This window comes from Lampetra fluviatilis, chromosome 32 (assembly GCF_964198595.1).
Source record: "Lampetra fluviatilis chromosome 32, kcLamFluv1.1, whole genome shotgun sequence".
In the NCBI taxonomy this organism is placed as follows: domain Eukaryota; kingdom Metazoa; phylum Chordata; class Hyperoartia; order Petromyzontiformes; family Petromyzontidae; genus Lampetra; species Lampetra fluviatilis.
The window spans coordinates 11090032-11113124 of record NC_136306.1 but is presented as its reverse complement, the minus strand read 5'-3'; the positions used below and the strand labels follow the sequence as shown (position 1 = coordinate 11113124).

Sequence of the window (23093 nt, the reverse complement as noted above, 5' to 3'; positions counted from 1 at the left end):
TTAATGAAGAAGATACATTCACTTGCCTAGTATTCAATGTGCAAGAGAAATATAAAGACCCACGTCTGATAAATTCAAATCACTGATATACATACTTATTGAAATTTACCTTTAAATATTATACTTTGTTTAAGAGTACAGTTGATAAGTTATCTGTAAAAAATTAAACCAAAAAAGCCATTGTTACCATACACTCAAAATCAATGAAAACTAAACTGAGCTGTTCTCTCCATTGTCAGTGCTAAGCCAGTGGTTAAAATTCCACATTTTCATGGCAGGGTACAGTCTGTCCGCACAGTACGTGAACCACCATAGACTTTCAAAAAAATGTGTCTGTTGAATATAAAACTGCAAAAACCCCACATCTTACAAACCTATAGCTTTCTGCTGCTTGGTGCAGTAGCTAAAATGCATAAAATGTGTCCGAATTCCACTTAAAATACAATATTTGTTTTTACGTGCAATGGCAGCAACATAAAATCCACCATGAAATTGTCACCAATTCCGACAAAACACTGACCATTGAAGACAGGCACATTGAGTTGGTCTAAATAATGCTGCGGTCTACAAATACAGTGGCAGCTCACCGTTCTGTTCTAAACCGTCCATGTGTACGGAATTTTCATGAGTTCCTGTAAATGTGTACCGTGGGTGTTTTATAATTGAAACATGTCTCAGTCGAAAAATCACTGTTGACAGTTCTGCGATGTAATAGGTCTGGGCTGAAAGTTTACACATTTTGCTGAAACGTAAAAATTCAGTATGCATTTAGGACAAGTTGTTCGCAGCGTATCTTTATTTAATGTCCATTGATGTAAATACCGTTCAATTACAAGTAATCGATTAAAATACAGCAGAGATAGACATGCAGTAAACGGTAAAGGCGTAGCCCTGCAAATTGCTTACTGACGCCACTGCTGGCAAAAAGCTCTCCAGTACAGGGAGCTCTCGACGGCCACTCTAGAGATCATTTTTTGACCACCTCTTCTAAACTGGCCAGACATCTTGAATGGAAATACATGCCCACATTTTACCCAACCGCACGTGACCTGCTGATTGACTAACTGCACACGGTACATGCAGCACGGAGTCGATATTTTTAGGTGTGCGGGGGCCTGACCTCCCAATTGAGTGGCTTACAGAAATAGAGCCATCTTGTAACGCACATCCCCTGCAAGGCAGAGAGGTGGCTATAGGAGGCAGTTCAACAAGTAGGCTAAACTTGCTGTACTGCCTCCTTGTTTGTACACATGGGCTTTTCTCCTTCTTGCTTCCATGTGCAAAAGCAGCATTTCCCATATACAAGGACTACATTCCATGCCATGCTGCATATACAGTATATAAAACTATCTTAAATTCAGTGAGGTTTTCCTCTAAATAATCACCACGCAATTCAAGAATTACATCCAGGATTAGACTTTGCGCACTCATTACTGACCGGTCCTTTTGACTTTTTTTTTACTGCTGTTGAACTCGTGCGTCACCTTCGCTATCGTGACCCAACCAACATATGCTTGACCAATAATAATCAACGTTTTTGGGTTTAGATTGCGTTATTTATAAATGTGTCGTAACCCTCCACCACCCGACACGGCCAATCAGTAAAAAAGTGTCACGTTGACAAAAGACAAATAGTTCACTGCTTTAGCCCACCGGTGTGTTGAAGCGTGAAACCACAACATTTACAAAACATTTACAAAATGTTGTGGTCTAAACCCAAAAACGTTGATTATGAATAATATTGGTCGCGAAAGCCTACGTGTTAAACTGGGCCAATAATGTTTGCTCGGTGTGTAATGGCCTTGTGAGCCATAAGCCATTACACTCAACCCCTAGTTCGCTGGTGCCAATCATTCCCCATGAAAGCATTTGCCACCGCACCACTCTTTATTGCTAGACAATGCCAGCGATTGTGCACGCCACCGCAATTTGTTCTGCAGAGAGATCTGCACGTTGTTGAAGAAAATCTGGGGCTGTGTGAATGTCTTGACAATCAGGCATGCACTCATTCGGATGGTGAGCCGTGCACAATTAGTGGCCCTTGTAATGGACCGAAAGCCCTCCCTCGCCCCCCACTGCTCAAGTGTCCCCAATTGTCGTTTCGTCGTTGTTTTGATATTGCCTTTTGTCCCTGCAGAGAACGCACATAAATACAATACACTAGATCGTCGAAAAATACATTCATAAATGCATGATGACACATCCTATAAACCAGCTGGATTGTAATTGTTAATGCCATGCTTTTTTTACATTATATTCTCCAACGCCGATTTTAGGTTCGTAAAATGATACTGAACTATATACTGCAATTAATGATTTTCATCATTATTAATGAAACACCCCATCCTTGAGAGTTTGACCCGAGGAAACAATTATAAAACCTCTCGCTGGATGGGAGCCATTCTGTACAAAACCAAGGTCCGGATTTCCTGGATCTGGAGTTTCACATACATTTCAGAGGTTTGTTATAATTCGCTTCCATTCCTGGAAATCCAAACCAATTTTTCTGATAAGTGTAAACACCTCCCTGTAGACCGTGCGTACCAAGTTTGTCGATAACGCGAATTCCATCAAAATAGCACCAGATTTGAATAATCCTGCTGTGACCCACTTTCATTTGTACAACACGTTTAAATGATGCATTCTCCCCAAGTCAAAATGTTCGTACAATTATAATAATAGCATCACAATCCAATGCACTGTGAATTCATTTATACGCATAGGCAGTGAAAAAATATACATACAAATGCATTTACTAATTACACGCAGAATATGGTTAACGCATGATTATTATTTTACAAACGCTACACAACCTTACACTTTGGTGCAAGCATCGTTAGGACGATAAAACAAAGACCACAAGCCCCGCACATTGTGAATTCACAATCGTCGTGTGTTACAGAGAAAACAAAAATCCCTTCTGCACAAACTTGGTGGTTGAGCCTCGGTGGTGACGTAGGAGGGGTAATTTGACAGCGGCAGAGGCGTTGCAGTCAGCCCAGTGGCTCGGTCCAGACAACAGATGCCCTCTCGCCAATAATCCCATCCAGCAGCCGGGGGTGAGTCATTTACTGATGATTTTGTTCTTGTTATATCACTGTTATTCTGCAACAAAAACATTCGATGATGATTATTTTGCTTTCCTGATGGTACTGATGTTGGTCAAGTGTTATTATGATTTATTTGGCTTATTTTACCTCAAATGTCCCCACCGCTCTTATTGCATATCTATTTGTTTTTCACCTGACTGGAAATTGGAAATGATTGATATACGAGCATTATAAGTCTCGGGTTTAAAATATTGTGGCACCACTGTAGGCCAATACTTCATTGAGCCGTAAATTTTAAAAGACTGTATTTGAAAATGTAAAGCTATTAAACGTGGCAAGGTGCTGCGTTGCAGGAGGAGCAAACCTTCCCGGTCATGTGGCTTCATTCTCACGATGGGGCAGTGGCTCCTGGTGTATATTAATGGGACCAGCAGTTTGCGTGAGATTGTTCTCTGTCGGGAATTCGATTACAAAATAATGCACTGTAGCAAACGCACCACACGACTAACAGCCATATTTGCCGGGTTTGCTGCGAAGGCTTTGGGCTCTTGCACGATTCGCCTGAGCCTATTTTACCCAAAGAAAACAATCCGTTTAATCCTGTGATTTGGCTGCTCTCATAAAGACCGGTCACCACGACTACTAATGCTTGCAGGGGCATAAATAAAGCACATCACGCGCTGCCCCTATTGAACTTGTGGCCGCAAAGCCATGGCAACCTCAGAGAAGGTAATATGAAGTCTGGTGCTGACATATGTTGCAAACGTATGAGTATTAAAACGATTGCAGTATTTCATATGATACTATGGAGTTCGCGTCATAAGCTGGCATTGTATTAAGTTGCTTTTGACCTTTACGTATTATGTTGCTGCTTGTATGTCAGGTCTTGACTAATATAGGATTTTAATCTCAGCGTGCTCTCACGTGTTTTTAAATGAAGTATTTAAAATGTAATTATGTCAATTTCTCATCATTAGCCAATCCGCTATAGGATTAAAGCCTCTCCAAGCCGTGTTTGGTCGTGGCGGTTACTTGACCATACTTCACCACGCTGGTCAGGGCAGGTCGGTGAAGGAGTGAGCCAGGAACAGTACAGACATCACTCGTCACGAATGTTAGCCATGACCAGGAATCAAACTCTAGATTAACTGATTGAGTGCATTAACCACTGTGCCACCACTCCATTTGATCAAGTATCGGTGAATGTGTGTTGCCAAGTGATCTACACGGGAGCTCATTGATATGCACCAAACGTCCTGGTTTCAGAAAGGCGGTTTAGCATGGCGGAGCCAAAAGTTTTAAAAAGCACGCAAACAAGATATAAGAAGCACGCATTCTCTGTGCATATGCAATTAAAGAAATGCATTATGGTCCTTTTCTCTTTGATCACATTTGCACGTGCACTTCTTCAGGAACTGCCTATGGCTTTTGCATGTACATAGAGGCAGTGTGCTATTTAAACACACCTACGATTAGCACGGTTGGCTACGTACTGTGCAAAAGAAATCCGCCATACGGACACGATTTTGCGTGTTTATGGGTTTCCGTCCTGCACTATTATTTTAATTCTATGATGGGGTTTTCTTGAAATTTACAGATTCAATTAAATGTTGTGGCTTGGTGCTCAACTCATGATGGGGGCGTACCTCGATATACGCTTGGGTTGCATTCGTGAAAACCTGAACGTAGAGTGAAAAACTGTATATCGAAACATATGCTAATAACGTCCCATTGTTTCACGTAAGATGCATTACACTGGAAAGTTTTTTTGACCCGACACCTATGAAAATAACAATTTTTCAACAAAATAACGAATCATGTAATTATAAAGAAAAATATAATTGCTGTACAAGGAATCCTCTACTTCCAGACGACGTATGTTCCAGAGGTCTTCCATAATAGTGGTTTTTGGGGTTAGATCGTGTAAATATATAAATGTGTTGTTAAACCTGCCACCACCCGACACAGCCAACTAGTAAGGGTTGTCACGTAAACAGACGGTGCCAATTCGTCACAAGTACAGTGCTCAGATTGTAAATGTACGTTCTGTTTACGTGACAACCCTCACTAGTTGGCTGTGTCGGGTGGTGGCGGGTTTAATGACACATTTATATATTTAAGCAATCTATAAACCCAAAAAACCTCTTAAGCATATTGGTAACGAAAGCCTACGTGTTTTCCAGAAGTCTGTTTGTAAGTCGATCTGTTTGTAAGTCCAACTTTACTCCCTGTCGATTCCAAACATGTTGTACGGCGTGTACACTAAACACGGGGAATGGCTTTAAAAGTTATATAATCTCCTGCAGATATAGATGCCACTGGTTATTCACGTTCTGCAGATGTAGATGCCACCGCTGCTATTTATTGCGGGGTGGTTGCACTTACGACTCTGTACAGGCAACTGAACATACGGACAGGTTTGTTCGTATCTCTGAATGTTCGTAAGTCGAATGTTCGTAAGCAGAGGAGTCCCTGGACCGGGTTGAAGGCTTCCTGGGTAGTGGGCGGGGCTGATATGGGTATGGGCGGGGCCAGAAGCAGTAGGCGGCTATATAAGAGCGAGAGGGGCTGCCAGCTGACCACGTGGTCTGGGTTGAGCCTCCCAAAAGAATTGGCAGCTTTGTGTACTTACACATTGTGCAATATTTGTGAATAAGACCAAAATAACAAAAAATTGTCAAGGCAAGACAATGCAAACGAGTTCAGTGTCACAGAAGCAACATCCTTTTACTTGGTGATTATATCAAAGTGGCGCTTAAAAAATGAAATATTAGTTTATCACTGCATGTACGTGTATAACCCTTGTTTGTCAACCCCCATGTCTTGCGGGATATTTTGACCATACTGTACCTCACTACGTTAGTCAATGCGGGGAAGTGCACAAGACGAGTCGATTCAATGATTACACCGGTCTCTTGCGCCTTATTATAACGCATCGAAGCAATAACATCCTGGATGCAATAAAATCCAGGCTCAAACTACTTAAGCTTCACCTCAGCCCTTTTTTACCACGCCCCCCCCCCCATCCTCTCACTACTGGACTGTATTGTCAAAGAGCTTTACAGCTCATCGGATTCCTCCACTATAAATACAGCACTCTGGTTCTGGACGCGAGTTGGTTAAGCGAGCTTTCCCCACGTGACCGGGTAAGGCCCACCTCTCCCCCACGTGGTCACGCCCCTCCTCACCACGTGGTCCCGCCCCACGCCTCCCCCCTCCCCACGTGGTCCGGCCCACGCCCCCCCCCCTCACCACGTGGTACCGCCCCACGCCCCCCCCCCTCCCCACGTGGTTCCGCCCCGCGCACGCGCCGTGCGTCTCGCGCTGGGCGCTCTGCACGTGGACGCCATCTTGTCTTTGTCCCTCCCCCGCCGGCCGCGCGCGTCGCTTTCCAGGTGCGAGGAGGAGGCGCCGGCCGCGACCCGCCACGCCGCGAGCCCCTTTCGTTTCCCTTTACCGCCTCGCCACGCGCGCTCCTCTACCCGCAGCCGCCAAACGCACGCGCGCACGCGAGCCTCCAGTGCCGCTAACCACTCCTCCATCGCCACCAAGTGCACGAAGCCGCACTGCCAACGGCGCCGCGCTCGCGGTTATTTTTTTTAATTCCAACAACAAAAAAAGACTTGTCGCTTCGCCGCGCCGTGCGAGCGGTGTGGTCGGTGGTGTTTTATAAGTACTGATATTTTGGTGCTTTGGTTATATGAAGGTTAACTTCTCGCGTGCGGTCACAACCGTTTAGATGTCAAGTTCCCCACCGGCCAAGAAGCGCTGTGTCTCTGCCGACAATACGGGTTCCTACTGCACGGCGAGCAAAGCGGCCAAGACCTCTCTGCCAAAGGACGCGGTGAGTCGCAATCTTCGCCATTCCATTACCCTCAAAGTCACATTTTATTTGCTTTTACAAAAGCGTTGCAATGACTGCGCATCGGGGCCTATCTATTTTAATACCAGGCCTTGCTTTGCATTTCATAGAGCGGATAAGTACGAGCGGCTCAACTTTTTGCGATGTCATTGGCTGGCGGGTCTGACGTCATTGCTCGGTGTCCAATGGGAATGACGAGCCAGGTGTCAGGGCAGACTTCCTCAGCCAATGGGACGCGCGGCTTGCTTATCCGGTGTGGGAAGTTATAACTGTTGTAATTCGCAAGTAACGATTTTTTTTGTTCTCTCTGCGCTCTCGCGGTTCCCCGTGCGGAGTTTTTGTTGTTTCGCGTCGTTTTCCGAGTGACCGCATTCGCGGCGTTTTAAACTACGGCGACGTGGTCAAGTCACCCCCGGTAAGGTTTGAGAATGTGTCAACGTTTTAGCTTGAGTTAGCGCGTCGATGCGGTGGCGAGGGAGGCGTTTGGTCGTCGTCGTCGTCTCGCACACGCGAGAATGTTCGCCCGGCGAACTCCCCACGTAGACGAGAGGTGGTTTGGTGAATCACGCGAATGTGACGAAACCCTCCTTACACTGGGCGAGTACTCAACGAGTCGTTTGAACATTGACATTACTGGTGGCGGGTTTAACCACACTTTATATATTTACGCGGTCTAACCCACACAAACTTGTATTATGGATGAAATTGGTCGCGGAAGCCTACGTGTTAAACTAACATTACTGCCATTTCATTGCTGTATTGACTTTACCATTGTCTTTGTATTTAATCCGTATTTTGTAAAAAAAATACACGAGCCTTCATAATGCGTTGCTTTAAAGACCTGTTTTGACATATGGCAGCGCTATCTCTACGCTTAATTACACAATGATTTAATGTGAAGGCTTTAATAGCAACTTGGTATTTTATTTAATACATACACCGTGATAAGGTAATATTTGTATTTTAATTTTTATCGACACTTAGGTGTTTCAGAATGTGACGCGTTAGTGTGTCGGTAATTGTGCCAAGTGTCATTGAGTTGGGCGGTTAGTGTGTCATGTGGAGTCGTAATTGTGCTCTGAGCGTTGTGAATACAGCCTCCGTTCATCACCGATCCATAACCTATTGATCACTCAACCTATTTACCACTCATTCACCGCGAGCATTAAACCCCGGGTGATTCACAAGCGTAGCCTTTGAACGTAGTCGTGTTCGGTCAAGTAGTGCTGAAAAGCCACCACTGCTGCCCCACACACACACACTGTTGTGGCGTGTTACCACGGTTCAATCTTCAGTTGTTTTTTTTTATTTTAAAAAAGGCGACTCATCTGCACGGAATGGTCCCGCACCTTGTCCCGACGTAAATGACAATGATTTGATTTTATAATGCGTATGAACACAAGTGGATCCCAATACTCTCTCATAGGCGTTCATAACATAAATGCTCCACATAGAACTAGGTAACAAAGTAGTATGAGAAAATGACATTTCAAATTTTTTTGTCGAAAGTGCCAAAATGCACTTTTGCATTGTGGATCTGAGAGAGAAAATTAACGCCTCTTAATTTGTTTTGTGAAAGAATTTGACAGTTTGGAAAATGTAAACTGAATTATTTGAATGTTTATTTAAATTAAATACTAACGAAAAAGGTACCAAGCAATCCATGCAGTCGTACAGATTATACATAATTACATGTACTAACTTTTTTTTTTGTTGTTCTTGGTTCTTTCGGTAAAGTCACGTAGAATGAAAATAATAATAATATTAAACATAATAAAATAATTCTCACGACGTTTCGGCCACTTTACCGAAAGAACCAAGAAGATGAATCCCTGCAGTCACGAAAGCTTTAAATCGAAATATACTAACATTGTTTTTGATTAAAAATCTAGAAATTACTTTTACATACCAGTTACGTTTATATATGTTTAGTGTATAGCATTTTACAGTAATTAGGTCAACGTGTAAACACATACAATTAATTTAGTATTTTTCTCATGTAACGTTTCACATTAAGGGTTCTATTAAAAAACACCGAAATCCATTTTTATGTTAAATTAGACTTCACTTTTGAGTTGTGCAGTTATATTTGTGCTCAACTAAAACCTGGATTTGAGAAGTTGAAGTTTTAACCATAGGTGTATTGTTATCTTACACCTCTTGGTGATACTATTATTGGCTGTAAAAAAAATCCTGGACCTTGGGTATTTTCACTGATAACACATTTCCGGTTCAGTTGTAAGCTGTTTTGTGCAGAAAAAACCCGATGAAAATCAGTTTTAACAGCAGGAGAAACCAGTCTTTAAAAAATCTATTATTTATCATTTCATACTGTAAAGGAAGAGTTTTTCACCAGGAGTATTCAAGCTTACACGTCTCTTAATGTGTTTTGAGCATTCCTTTCACTTCCTCTTCAAAGATATAAATATAGCCAGGTTGGGAAAGTAGACCAGCTACGATCCAGAGGGTCTCTAGAGCTCCTCCTTGTTAAAAACTCCTCGAATTGAATGCGGAGGCCAACAGTGACTTCAGCATGCAATTAGAGGGCTGCACCTTTACGTTTTACACGTTGGCCTCGGTAGACTTCATTACAACCAACCATGTGCAAGTTCTGCATGGCAATCGTCCCCCCTGGGGGCTTGGTAACCTAAGCAGCAGCGCTGAAACCCTATGGGCGTTCACTGCGTAAATGCACAATAAACGTTGCATACTTGTGTGGTCACTACAGCTGTATACATATTCCTACAATGACGCGACTCTATCCTGCAGTTTAGTCATACTATATTTTTAGCGTATGTGTTCATGGTTTATATTTATATACAATGTGTATATAGAGGGGTGAAAATTGAATTGTGAACATTTTCTTCGAGGTTGGAGATACTGGAAGTATTGTTTCAGCTCTTGTAAGCAAGCTGGAGCACAAAGGTAATTGGTTATGTGATATAATTGATTTAATTATGCATGCTTTGCTTAAGTTATCGTCAATACTCAGATGTGTCCTTTCGACTTAAATGCATCACTTGTTGTTTTCTTGGCCACTAACTTTGGGAGAGACGGTTATCGCAATCATGAATGTGAATTCTTCCAAAGTGTGCCGTTTGACAACGCAGACTGAAAGAATGAGGAAACGTTTCCATCGAGAAGAAGTCGAAGAAAGCTTCCTTGAAAAGAGTTTCAATTTGGATGCTTTAAACCGTGTTGACACTTTTTTATTGCAGGACATGGCCAAGAATGGAGGCAATGATGTTGACATCGATGAGGGCCTGTACTCAAGGCAGCTGTAAGTACTGCACTCGGTACTTTTCTGTTTTGTGAGCACCTTTCCAAACATGTTTTGGAATCAGACAGCTGACAACAGCTCGGCCAGGCAGCCTCAATGCATTTTTCAAATGTGTAAACTTTGAAGGAATCGCTGTGGCTATTGGTGAAATAGTTCTTATATTTTGAGTCCTAGAACCATTATAAAGAGATGCCACGGAAAAAATAAACTAAAATAATGCGGGGGGTGTATTATATTTAGTGAATGAAGGTTTAAACAATTGATGTACTGGCCAAATGTAATCGGCATGCTTGCTTTGAAGTACAGTAGTGTCTTCATCATATTCGGAGTAAATATCTCATTATAGCGATATGTGTGCTTGGCTATATTTAATGTACTCTACAGCTGTGACTGCCTTGTACATGTAATTTATGATATGGTTTTCATTCAATGAATCATACTTAATTCTGAGCCTGTGTATTTAATGGTGGTTGAATGCCATACACCATATTTTAATACCTCTCAGAGGTTTAACAAATAATACCGAAACGCACATGTTCATGAAATTCATAGCTTAGATAATGAATTTTAAATTCCTAAGGATGCAATTTACCTTGTAAAGGCATCTTAATTCCAAAATGAGATATTTCACTTCTCTGTAACATTGTACTGTAACCTCGTTTGTTATAAGCTATTGTTTAGTGTTGCTGCCCAATTTATACAGTTTGGTTAACATGAGCCATGAAGTTAAAGGTATATTGTAGACAGAAATATGTAGTAAAACTGTTGGCAACATGACTTTAACCTTTTGCCTCTGTTAAGAAAATCTTTAGTCACTGTTGTATCTTGGTCTTCAAATTTTCATCTAATCGGTGGCATTCCTTGGTGGGAGAACAGACTAATGTATTGCATGCCATAAGAAACGGTTGACCGATAAAATGGGCTGATTTTAAAGATGAATGGCTGAAGTGTTGGTGATGGTTAGAACATTCACATCATCATTGCAGGAGTTCAGATTTAATTGAAAGCAAGTTCTGCTGTTTACTGTCTTCGGGCTCGATGTTTTTTAGAGCATGGCTAATATATTTGATACCACTCTGTTCTATGAGACAGCTGCAGCTAGCTTTTGAACATGTGGTACATTTAAGCTTTATACAGCGTCAATGTGCAGTCGTCCTTGAAAGCTTTGCAGTAGACAGGTATTGACTTATCTGTTAAAATGAATCCCTTAGCTCACAATAATGCACCAGATCATGCGTGTCAAAGACTTATAATTTTTTTGTTTTATCTTCACCTCGCACGGACCAGCGTGGTGAGGTATGGTTAAATAACTGGCTCTAATCCAAAAATGGATTGACAAAAGGACTACGTGTTTCATTACATTGGTCCATGTCATCCGTGTACCCTGCCGAGGTGCTACATTCACTGCAGTGTTACAAACATAATTGACTCTTGAATTAGTTGGATGGGGTGATCCATGTATTTTTTTTATTTTTCCCTACTGATTTATCATGCCCCTATCACTCTCTATCAGGCGATTTAATACTTTGAAAACGACGTCTCCATTTTTTACAGATGAATGTTGAGAGATTGAATAAGTATTTGGAAATTGTGGGAGAAAGAGGCTTTGAAATACAATTTTTTTTATAATACTGTAATTCTTATTTTATAAATTGATCACCCTTTTTATCAACTGATTAAATTCATGGAATACCATTATAAATGTGATGTATGACTACAGATGAGAATCAAGGATTGCCTCCCTGAAAATATACTTTAACAATCAGATGGTTCAGAACTGTCACTTTCTGCAAATGCTAGAGAACTGCAAATACACATTTGAAAATGTGTAGCTAAAATCCTAGTTGGGCTCATCAGTCCTTAATTTCCAATAAAACGATAAACATTTGTGGGAATGGGAATGTTAAATATTCAAGCAGCTAGGCCGCCAACATAAATGAGCACTGCCCATTGATAGTTTTATCAGAACAACCCTTTCACTTTTCCTCCGACTGAGAATTATGTGGAAATGATCAACTTTAATTAGCCAAACCCCGCATGCCAATTTGAAACATTGCACGAGTACTCGAAATGTAGTCGCTTGGCTTGCTGGCTTGGTTTAATACGTACCATCGTTTCGTACGGCGAAGACACGGTGCATTGGGGTTTTTAACACTTGGCACCGCTCGCGCCAGGTACGTGCTCGGCCACGAGGCAATGAAGCGCATGCAGCGCTCGGATGTGCTCGTGTCGGGCATGCGGGGGCTGGGCGTGGAGATCGCCAAGAACGTCATCCTGGGCGGCGTCAAGTCCGTCTCCGTCCATGACCAGGGGAACGCCGAGTACCTGGACCTCTCCTCCCAGGTGAATTCCTCACAGAGTTAAATAAGTACTTTAGTTGTTCCTTCTACATGTGAGTACCTGGACCTCTCCTCCCAGGTGAGTTCCTAACAGAGATAAATAAGTACCTCAGTTGTTCCTTCTACATGCGAGTACCTGGACCTCTACTCCCAGGTTAGCTTCTCAAACTTGTCAATGACCACCTGGTTATCTGCCAGGCGAGCTCCTTATGTAAGTAAATTAATCACCCGTCTATTCTACCCATGTAACAAATTACTGCTGTTAAGTATTCTAGTCTTCCCAGTTTCCTCATGCACACGTTACTTGGCACGCGGACTTTTCTCAGCTGTGTCTTGCATGTGCTGAAAGCTTTTAGTTCAACATTTCTTCCATTGTATTGGAAAAAAGCTAACATTGCTTTTTCCTGTGTGACCACCCGTGCTTTGCCAACCACCTCCAATCTGTGCGTCTCAGTTCTATCTGCCGGAGAAGGACCTGGGGAAGAACCGGGCCGAGGTGTGCCAGCCCCAACTCTCTGAGCTCAACACCTACGTGCACGTGTCGGCGTACACGGGCGAACTCACCGAAGAGTACCTCTCCAAGTTCCTGGTGAGCGACACCTCATCGGGAGGCTTGGCTCGCCGTGGAACCTCGCGCGCGGGCACTCAATGACGGCCGCTTTCTGTTCAGGCGCCGAGAGCGTGCCCACAGTGTTACCTGTACCAGCAACTGTGATGCGCGTTGAGGCCACGGAAAGAGGGAGAGGTTACGCCACACTGTGTGGTGGTGGCTCGCCTTTCATGGAACCCTTGGGAAGCATGGCTGGTGTATCGTCAACAACAATTTAGCTCAATTGGAGATTTTTGTCAGGGACACAACTGGAAAACATGGAATGACTGGCAGTCATTCACGGTGAACCGAAATAAAAAATGATGTTGGAGGAGGCAGACGGGCGATCTGGCAAGATTTTGTAAAAGAGAACATAATAATGAAAAGCAATTCAACATTGTGCCTGAATAGTAATGTGTTTAACAATTCTATTTGGCTAGTTTTTACATGAATCAGACCAGGGCATTGGTAATGAAATTTGAATTAATTCTGAGAAGTGCACGCTTGAACTTGCACCGAGAGACGGGAAGTAGCCATTACACAAGGTGGTGTGTCATGCGGATTGAATTTAGTGGCGATTGACTCTCAACCCACCGTGCTACCGTTTGGCCGGTAGGCGGTAGTTATTTATAGTTACAGATATTTAAATCACAGGTCATTGCGCACACCGCAGTGTTGTTGGCTAATGCTCCTGCACCACCTGTGTCCTCCCATCCTCATTGGGTCCATCTGTGATTTGTTTCAGCTGCATACCACTATTTTAAGCATTCCTCCCAACTATTTTTGTAACAGGTTGCTGCCTGCTTGCCTGCATTTGCTCATTGCATCTTTAATTGAGCAGCAGTACACTCACAAGGATTGTTTTAATGTATGTACGTTGAACTTCTTTCGCGCACCGTATGTAGCCAACTGCTAATGGGAGGTACATAATAATCTTTATTGAACCTCAGGCCTCCTTTAGAAAGGATATGTTTTGCCTCAAACGCTCACTTGATTGCCCATGAAGGTAATTTAATTATTTCACCAAAACACATTCCTAATGGGTTTTCCCTAGGTTGTGGTGTTGACCAACTCCACCTTGGAGGAATGCATTCGCGTCGGCGATTTGTGTCACTCCAAAGGGATCAAGTTCATCGCAGCAGACACCAGGGGCTTATTTGGGTGAGTACTCTCGCATATCTTTCCGCTTGACATGAATGTGTGACATTCAGTTGGCGTGGGCACATTTCACACGAGCATGGTCGGTCTGCAATAACGTTGTTAATAAATGTTAATTGTGTGCTATACATTTCATGTAGGGAAAATACTACCCATGGTCAAATGAATTTCATTACTGCTTTGACTGCTGCATTTTCATTTATTAGATTTCTTTTTTATCTCACTTATATGCCAATTGTTCTGTAACCGTATTGTCTTGAGATGAATACACTTTCATTCTTAACTTTAGAAGTAAAGCTTTATTGCACAATATCACCTTTTTTGCAAATATATGTTTACGTAATTTAAGTCTTAATCCACTGAATTTTATTTATATTATGTAAACCGTTCTTGATACTTTTTTGACTTATTTGATATATCTCAATAATGTGAGCCTGTGCTTTTTCTGTCCAGTGCTCATTAAAATGTGCAAGTGCTTATACTTGCTATTAATCAATGCTTTCAAAAGAATGTGCATACTCGCATGGTTACTAATGTCTGTAACCTATTATTACTTGTTCTATCTATAATGTTTACTAATGCTACTTTTAATACGAACAATTTATATGCATACGACTACAATAGTGCTTTCTATAATTTGCTATAATGCTTGATGTTGCTTACTAATAATGTTTGTGTGTTGTTAAAGTGTGTAGCACTTACCAATACTGGGGCTAAAGTGTTTTTGGTGCTTACTCAACCGTTATAGCATGCATTGTGCTAACTCGTGTTTACTCTCGCGTGCTTCCTACTCATTGCATTTAGCTAGAGTACATAGCCGACTAGGCTAAACCGTTTGTTTGCAACCATGCGGCCATTCGATTGATTTATTATAACGCAACGCACGTCAGCGTCTCTCGTTGAATTGATGTGAGGGGCCCTTCCGGGCGCGTGCAGATGCCAGTTTTGTGTGCACCTTCAGCCATGTTTAACAGCGGTGCCATGTTTCATCCAATCGTGTGCATTGCATCGAGATGTACATGAAGATTGTGTTAGGTCACGCAGGTGGTGTGTCATGCCCTGCAAACAAAGCCGTTCCCGGTTTAGTTTATTTTGATGTTGATGCTTGCCTCTTGAGCGTGTACTTCAGTGGTGTTAATGGATAACTGTAAACTGTCCCAATAGACCTACTGTATTACTTCAGCAACACCTTTGTTAACACGAGAGGGGCACACCTTTAATGCACTGCAAAGATGGTTATTGGTCAATCGAACAAAAATGTTGAATTCTCAGAGCTGGAATAAACCAAATTAAAGTAAAACAAATTCATTTGACTTAATTGTTTTTTTGTGCAGTCATTGTTGACCAGGAGACTGTCACTATTTTAGCAATTGGTGACTGCTTTGATTAGAACCCAGAATCTCCACAATTGTTATCTCTCAGTGCCCTGACCACTCAGCCACTGTACTATCTCAAGCAAAATTGTTTGCAGCACATTTGTATTTTTGTGAATGAACGAGTAGATTAACGTAATGATAACGACACCTTAACCTGTCATGTGCGGGTGTGTTATTGTTGTTATTTGACAGACAACTCTTCTGTGATTTTGGTGACGAGTTCACGGTGATGGATTCTACTGGAGAACAACCCGTCAGCGCTATGATCTCTGCAGTTACAAAGGTAGTGATTGAATGTGTTGTCTACACTTGCACTTCAGCAGCTGTTACTCTGGCACTCCTAAGATGCAGTAAGTGAGACAGACATTAGATGCAGCTGGCAGTAATTAATCATTGGTTGACTTTAATGCCACTTCTGCACTTTTCGTGAAACTTTCCATAGAAATACAGGAACACTAATGTTACAACCCAACAGAGCATGCATGTTCACATATGTTTATTACAGCCATCCATAATATTCTAAAGCTGTTTACATTTGAAATTAAAACAAATTTCTTAGCAGTTGCTCACTTATGAGATGTAAAGCACAGCAGTGATTGTGCCTTGGTCTTTTATACAGTAGAGACATTTCTTACAAACCGTGAAGTCTCTGTAAACAGAGTAATTGGCACAACCTAAATGTCATGGCAGCGAAGCGAATGGAGAGGAGGATTGCGTGCGTGTCCGTGTCCACGCTTGTGCGATTTAAGCTTGATGGTGTAGTGGCAGGCAGTTTCCCCAGTGATTTCTTGGTGACCAGACATGAAATAAACCACTCATCCAATCAGGATCAATCCATGTCTCACTCCAATTGCAGAGCCAATCAGCATTCACTTGATTGCTGTTTACCACTAGAATGTAGACAAGGGCAGCTTAGCGATAGATTGTCTTCCATTTTCAACGGACAAATCGAGTGGTGCAGTCATTCGCGTGAATGAGAAGGGAGATTTCGAACGCTGGATTGAATACAAACTGGCGGGCATTTGTAAAGAACAACGTGTGGGTGCTTGGGGGACCAAGCTTTGTGTTTGGCGTTAATGCAACATTGAGGCCATTAGCTTTCAAATAATGGATGCGCATGATGGAGCGACCTGGTGAATGATTAATCTGGAGTTGCGTTTTCTGTGTGTGCCTGGGTGTGGTGTTTTTGTGAGTCATTTAGTGTTGCATTTTTTGCGATCACTTGACATTTTCTCGTGTCGTATTCAGTGTTTTTTGAGCAGGTGCATCGATTTTTGTTGATGCTGTATAAATGAAAGTATTAAAATGTGAACTTATTTGTGACGGTAGACACGGGCACATTAAAATGTCATTTTCTCCAATGTATTGAAGCATAGCATGAAAGTTTACAATACCCTTGCAGTGTCAGCACTGGTATTATATTTTTACCACATCATCATTATTTGAGCTGTGAATTTGGCATACATAGGCATCAAGGGCAGAAAAGTGATTGTGCATACACATTTCAACGTGCATTTTCCATGCCCAACATGTTCAAGCTATTCCAGATTTAGTTTTCATGTCTGGGCTCGCAGATGCGTATTGTTTGTCAAATACCCATGTTGAACACACTTCATCTGCTTCAATTGGCTATAACTCTTTTTGGATGTACTTTTTGAAATTCACACACTGCCAGTGTTTACAGAGCATCAAGTGATTGAATCCCGATGGCTTTAACCAGTTAATTTTCCAAGAATTACATGAAAGGCACATTATCCAATTACTTTGAAATTAATTAAAACGCATTTGTGCAGTTAATCATTTGTCAAAGCACAATGTGTCAAAATTGGTCAACATAAGTACACATACACTTTTAAATCTAGATTGAAAACTAATTTATTTCTGACTGCTTTTTGTGTTTAGTTGGTTCTTACACCGCACCTCCAATTAGCATGGTTGGCTATGTACGGTGCGAAAGAAGTTCAAAAACATACGTTAAGATGTCTGATAGCTCTTGGGGAAAAGTAATTGGTTTTGGTGATGAAGACAGTGGTGATGGATTTTTTTGCAGGACGCCGTTGGAGTTGTTACATGTCTCGATGAAACCCGGCATGGATTTGAGAGTGGGGACCACGTCATCTTCACTGAAATCCAGGGGATGACGGAGCTCAATAACTGCAAACCTCGGGAGATCAAAGTTCTTGGTGAGACAATCGTTTGATTAAGGAATTGGCCGACACAATCACGGCTTGCAGTTTCTGTGCCGAGCCCAATTCATATGTGGTTGAGTTGATGTATAGGCCACTTAAAACTCCACTGTAATATATTAAGCCCCAGACCAGCCACACAAGGCATTCCCAATAAATCTTCCAAAATCCTATCAATGTTTGTATATATCTTGTAATTTTAAGTGACACTGGTTGCCAGGTTAAATTGTATCATGCCATTACAGATGGTATTGATGGTTTTCCCAGTGTAACTTTTTGTTGATGAAATGTAATCCAATGGCAGGTTTTCTAACTTTATTTTATATTTAACATACAATGTACTATTTGTTCCAAAATGGTAAAAAAAAATGTTTTACGTAGTATGTAAAAAATTATAAAAAAAAAAAAATTATTGTTAATAGCTACACCGATTTTCAGCTGAAATATCCCAATGATTGTCACACATTTGCAACAGAACGAAACAATTACTCGTTGTTGGAGGATGTCATGTGCTGAACCTTTTGGTAAACTTTTAAAAGTACGGTACCATAAAATTCACAGCCTTGCACATCTTGTCTTGATTCACATCACAAAAACATTGTCGGCCGTCTATATTACACCATGCAGTCGCTAACACAACAACACGAGTGCCTTCCCTCAAGTTATGCTTTTGGTAATACAAATTCCGTAGGGGCAAAGACTCAAGTTTGTATACATTTCCCAACTGAAACTGCTGCTGCTTTCGGTGTGTGTGTGTCGTGTAGGTGGGAGAAGTAGTGGCATCATGGGTTGCACACTGCGCCTCTAATATGGATACTCGGTCTGTTTGCAGCAATACATGTTAGTGGCAATATTTCATCCTACCTAACCTGAGCCTCTTCAAAGTTGACTAGGCCTATGAGTGGCTGTGGGAGTGTCATATTCTTACTATGAGGAAGTAAAAGTTGTGCTGACCACACCTGTCCCTCATGTCCTATGCAGCCTTTCATTGGTATGCATAAACAACCATATGGTTTTGTCGTGTAAATGGATGGGTTTGTTTTTCAGGCCCATACACATTCAGCATCGGGGACACGAGCGGCTTCTCAGACTACAAACGTGGTGGTATTGCCGCACAAGTTAAAATGCCCAAGAAGATCAGCTTTGTGAGTGCTTATTTATCAATTTGCTTTACAGTGATATTGCTAATCCAGGATTAATTATTGAATGCTATTCATGCACGTGGGACTGTTGTGAGGCTGAGCTGAGGCTCCAGATTGTTTTATGTGAACATTGTTTTAAGTAACATGTTAGCCTTGTTTCCTGCCACAGTGTAATATATTTTCTGTGTAATCACATGCATAATAGCGCGTGTTTTTCCTCGAAGCCCATCCATATCATCAGGTTCAAAACGATGAACTCCCTGACATTTATATTCTTGAATCGCTTAATCAATCGGAGTTAATTTTAAGAATTATAACTATTTCATGAGGCTGTTGATCATGGCAATGAATTATACAAAGTAAACTCGCTTTTGGTTGCAATAAAAAAATATTGTTAATAAAAATGCTATCTGCACATCTGCCTATGATGTTCTCTTGTCACCGTTTTGCCATGTTTGATTTGAGAGGTGACTGGGCTTAATATGGTACGTTTTTTCTTTGCAATGTCTCATGGGTATTTGTCATTTCCTGATTTTCGTCCAGTGACATGACTTCTGCAGTGTCTTCTTTTAGTAGCTGTCTTGCACGGACTTTGTTTTGGTCTCGTCTGCACTGAATATTTTTTACTGCAATCATACTTGGGTGTTAGTCACATCCCATCATGTGCCATACCACTGAAGTCGTTGCTCGCTTAATAGCACCTGTCTAAAGTCTTCATGACATGAAGTATATTTCCATGCATTTTATTTATACTTGTTTTTTTATCTACCCACATTAGAAAACGTTCAGCAAGGCATTGGCGGAACCTGATATGGTCGTGACAGACTTTGCCAAATTTGAACGTCCGGGTCAACTCCACCTCGCCTTCCAGGCCCTGCATGACTTTGTCAAAAAGCACAAACGCCTGCCCAAACCACGCAACCAGGTGAGTGAGATGTTAGATGGACTTAGGCTCAGCTCTGCCATGCTTACCCTTAGTTAAGCTCACTTTTGTCTGCTCAACAATCTCTCTGTGCAGTGTTTTAGGTAGCAGAATACTGTTATAAAAATAAGTGTTCCTGCCATGTATGTGACAGTAACTTGGGAGTGTTAATTTGCATTTGAAAGTCTGTCAAGATGCAGATGGTGGGCTCTCCAACGAAGTGATGATCTAAAGAGTTTTTCTATTCGTGGCTTAAAATGCAATCTAGAGTATGACATAATAACATCAACATTTTCACCATGGAAAACTATTGAGTTTTTGAGGTTTTCATAAAGATCTTCGGATTCTTGTCTCAAACCATTAAGTATTTCTGTAGCAGGACAATTTAAAGCCTGTATAAATGCATACACTAATAGATAGATCTGTAGTAACCCACTTGCTGTATTGATTTACTGGTAATAATGGCATTTATAACACGCCAGATTTCACAGTCCACAACTTTCATACCACTTCTAATGCATGTCACAGCGACATGGTAATATAATAACCCATCATCCTTCCCCTAAATCTTTCGATTGCGCACTTGCTATACCTTACTAGGGTTTATAATTAATATTCAGTCACGTTTTTGGTTGTCTGGGTGAGGCTTTCGCTGAAAAAAAACGACTCGCAGTTTGAACGTTGCACTTTTAAATATTAGTTGGAGATCATGTACATGTTACAGCCCTTTGTCAAGCCACTCTTGTATGAGGGCCTCCCCAAGTCGTGAGAGTCATGTGGGTTATTTGAGCATACTTCACCACACTGGTTAGTTGGAGTTGTTGAAGGTGGGGAGCATATATGTGGGAGTACAGTGAGGGAATTTGATGCATTTACCTCTATTACTTACAGATCTAGGCTGCTCATATTTTTTTGCAGGTAATGAAGTTCATATCACTTTTTTGCAAGTCAATTGTGAATATGTAATATATGTATATTGAAATTATTTTGCACCGTGCGTAGCCAACCGTGCTAATCGGAGGTGCGGGGGAAGGACAACAAACTAAACATAAAAAGCAGTTGAAAATAAATGATATGTAGCTGATGGTCCCCACCAAAAGAATTGGAATTTGCACCACTGATTCAGAGCTGCCAACAGAGATGAGCATCATCCCCTTGGCTTATTTGAGTGGTGAGACCCTTAGACTTGGCATTTATCAATAAACACCATTCGTTGCCCTTGCGTATTAGTTGACATTGCCCCCTCTGCTGTCGTCTCTCGTGCTGCTGTCACCGCGTGCTCGTCACGCAGGCTGACGCAGACGAGTTGGTGGCTCTGGCACGGGAGCGGAACGAACGCGCCACTGGTGCGGCGCGGCAGGAGCGGCTGGATGAGGCACTGGTGACCGAACTGTCCTTCAGCGCCATGGGAGACCTGGCTCCCATCAATGCTTTCATCGGAGGCATCGCGGCCCAGGAGGTCATGAAGGTAGGTGGTTCTGTCACATCAATTGATGATCACTCGCTACATTGTCTGTGATTGATAATAGGAAGCTGTGCTGGAAGAGACGACCAAATTAAACGAGCACAAGATAAGAGTGGTTGTCAAGCGTGTGACCTAAAGACTGCATGTGGCTTTGTATGTAGCTTGCTGGAATAGTGTACAGCTACAGTTACCTATTGGCTTGAATGGGAACATCTTTAACCCTTGAATTTAACTATTTTGAGCCGAAAAATAATATTTTACAAATGTGTTCATGATATTTTTGCCATGTCTGGAGGTAACAGAAACTGAATTTGCACTGCCACAATGATGAGAGTATTGAACCCTTCTCTCTGAGCATTTTTAAATGCTGACAAACAATACAATTCTGAGCGGCATTGTGCAACTTATCCTGGTTGTCTGAGTTCAGTACTGACTTTTGTTTTGCGTTAATTGTTCCTGTTTTTTATAGAAATTGGCTAACCCACACTCCTTAAACTACCTGCCACTTTTAATTTGTATATTTGTTGCAACATCTTTTTTGTGGTGTTATCCTGCCAATCATTCTTACACATTCAAAACTATAATTATGATATAAAAATAATAAAATCTACTCGTACACATATATTAAATTGTGTGTATACGAATTTATTTTTTACAACTTAAAGCAAATTATGTGCAAATATGATCTTTATGATAATGGAACAAATGAGACCGAACAAGACAGACAATGCAGACAACATAGACAAATAATAATTAATCATTGAATCACAATAGTTACCTGCAGGAGGTAAAGAATAACATTAATTATAAATATGAATAAATTGCAGACCAAACATTTCACGTTTCAACAAATGTTCCTAGGATACCCCTCGACATGAAGCATTTTTCTTGAGCTGTGTTTTTGCTCTTTCAGGCTTGTACTGGAAAATTCACACCATTGACCCAGTGGCTGTACTTTGATGCACTGGAGTGCCTTCCAGAAGAGGGGAAGGAAACACTTCTCACCGAGGAAAGTTGCAAGCCAGTAAGTCAAAGTCTCGAGTCTTAACGTGTCTGTCTATGTACGTATGTTGGACTTCCTCTTTAAACTTCTCTCGCCAGCACTGATCGTTACCCGTAGTGCATTCTGGTTGCACTTTGGGCTCCATTACAGTGCCAGATCAAACTCGTCCTCTGAAGAAGGGCTAGGCTTATCAGTAGCCTGGCTCTTTCTAAAGTGATGAACAATGCTCTCTCTATTCTATTATTTAATTTCTTTTCTTTCTGCCGAAAGAACCAAAAAGTAATGCTCTCTCTCTTCATAGTAGACATATGGTTAAGAAACGAGGGGGGAGCATTCTTGAAATGTCCACTCAGCTTAGCCAATACCACCCAAAAATGTATTGTTATTATTATTTATATCTATGTGACTACCGAAAGACCCAAAAAATATGACTAGTTCCACTTAGAGGAATGTCATCGATGGTTCTCATGTAATTAAACCAGTGCCATATCACTCATTTCAATATCTCAAACGAATAGGTTCTCACTGCTCAGTGATTATAGCATAATTCTAAGTTAGAAGAATAAAAAATGAATGATAATAGTGCAATTACAAACTAACGCTTGAATTTGAAAAAAAAATGAGCATCCTATTACCGGTCAGTAATGTGTTTTGTTGGTGTTTTTCTCTTCATATTATGCAAAGCAAACATGTTATTGATTTTGCTGTACGTGACCATTAG

At 41.5% G+C, this 23093-nt stretch overlaps 1 protein-coding gene and 1 non-coding gene across 4 annotated transcripts in view; both read left to right on the top strand.

The window, feature by feature from the left end:
* Positions 1-3040: 3040 nt before the first annotated feature.
* The window catches only part of UBA1 (ubiquitin like modifier activating enzyme 1), a 32438-nt gene continuing 12385 nt past the window's right edge, over positions 3041-23093 (top strand). Inside the window, exons 1-12 of one of the 3 annotated variants that reach the window (XM_078871569.1) lie at positions 3041-3059; positions 6790-6894; positions 10131-10192; positions 12367-12535; positions 12986-13120; positions 14175-14281; positions 15847-15937; positions 17705-17837; positions 18888-18985; positions 19761-19907; positions 21196-21372; positions 22283-22393. In XM_078871569.1, the coding sequence (XP_078727695.1) occupies positions 6790-6894; positions 10131-10192; positions 12367-12535; positions 12986-13120; positions 14175-14281; positions 15847-15937; positions 17705-17837; positions 18888-18985; positions 19761-19907; positions 21196-21372; positions 22283-22393 (1335 nt within the window). In that variant the 5' untranslated portion in view covers positions 3041-3059. Of the gene's footprint in view, positions 3060-6333; positions 6446-6789; positions 6895-7179; positions 7328-10130; positions 10193-12366; positions 12536-12985; positions 13121-14174; positions 14282-15846; positions 15938-17704; positions 17838-18887; positions 18986-19760; positions 19908-21195; positions 21373-22282; positions 22394-23093 lie in introns of those variants that run through there. The other 2 variants (XM_078871568.1, XM_078871570.1) reach the window with 2 other exon arrangements.
* LOC144943848 (small nucleolar RNA SNORA35) lies at positions 22468-22598 on the top strand. The gene has a single exon (XR_013639543.1). It is a non-coding gene; the product is annotated as a small nucleolar RNA SNORA35 (small nucleolar RNA).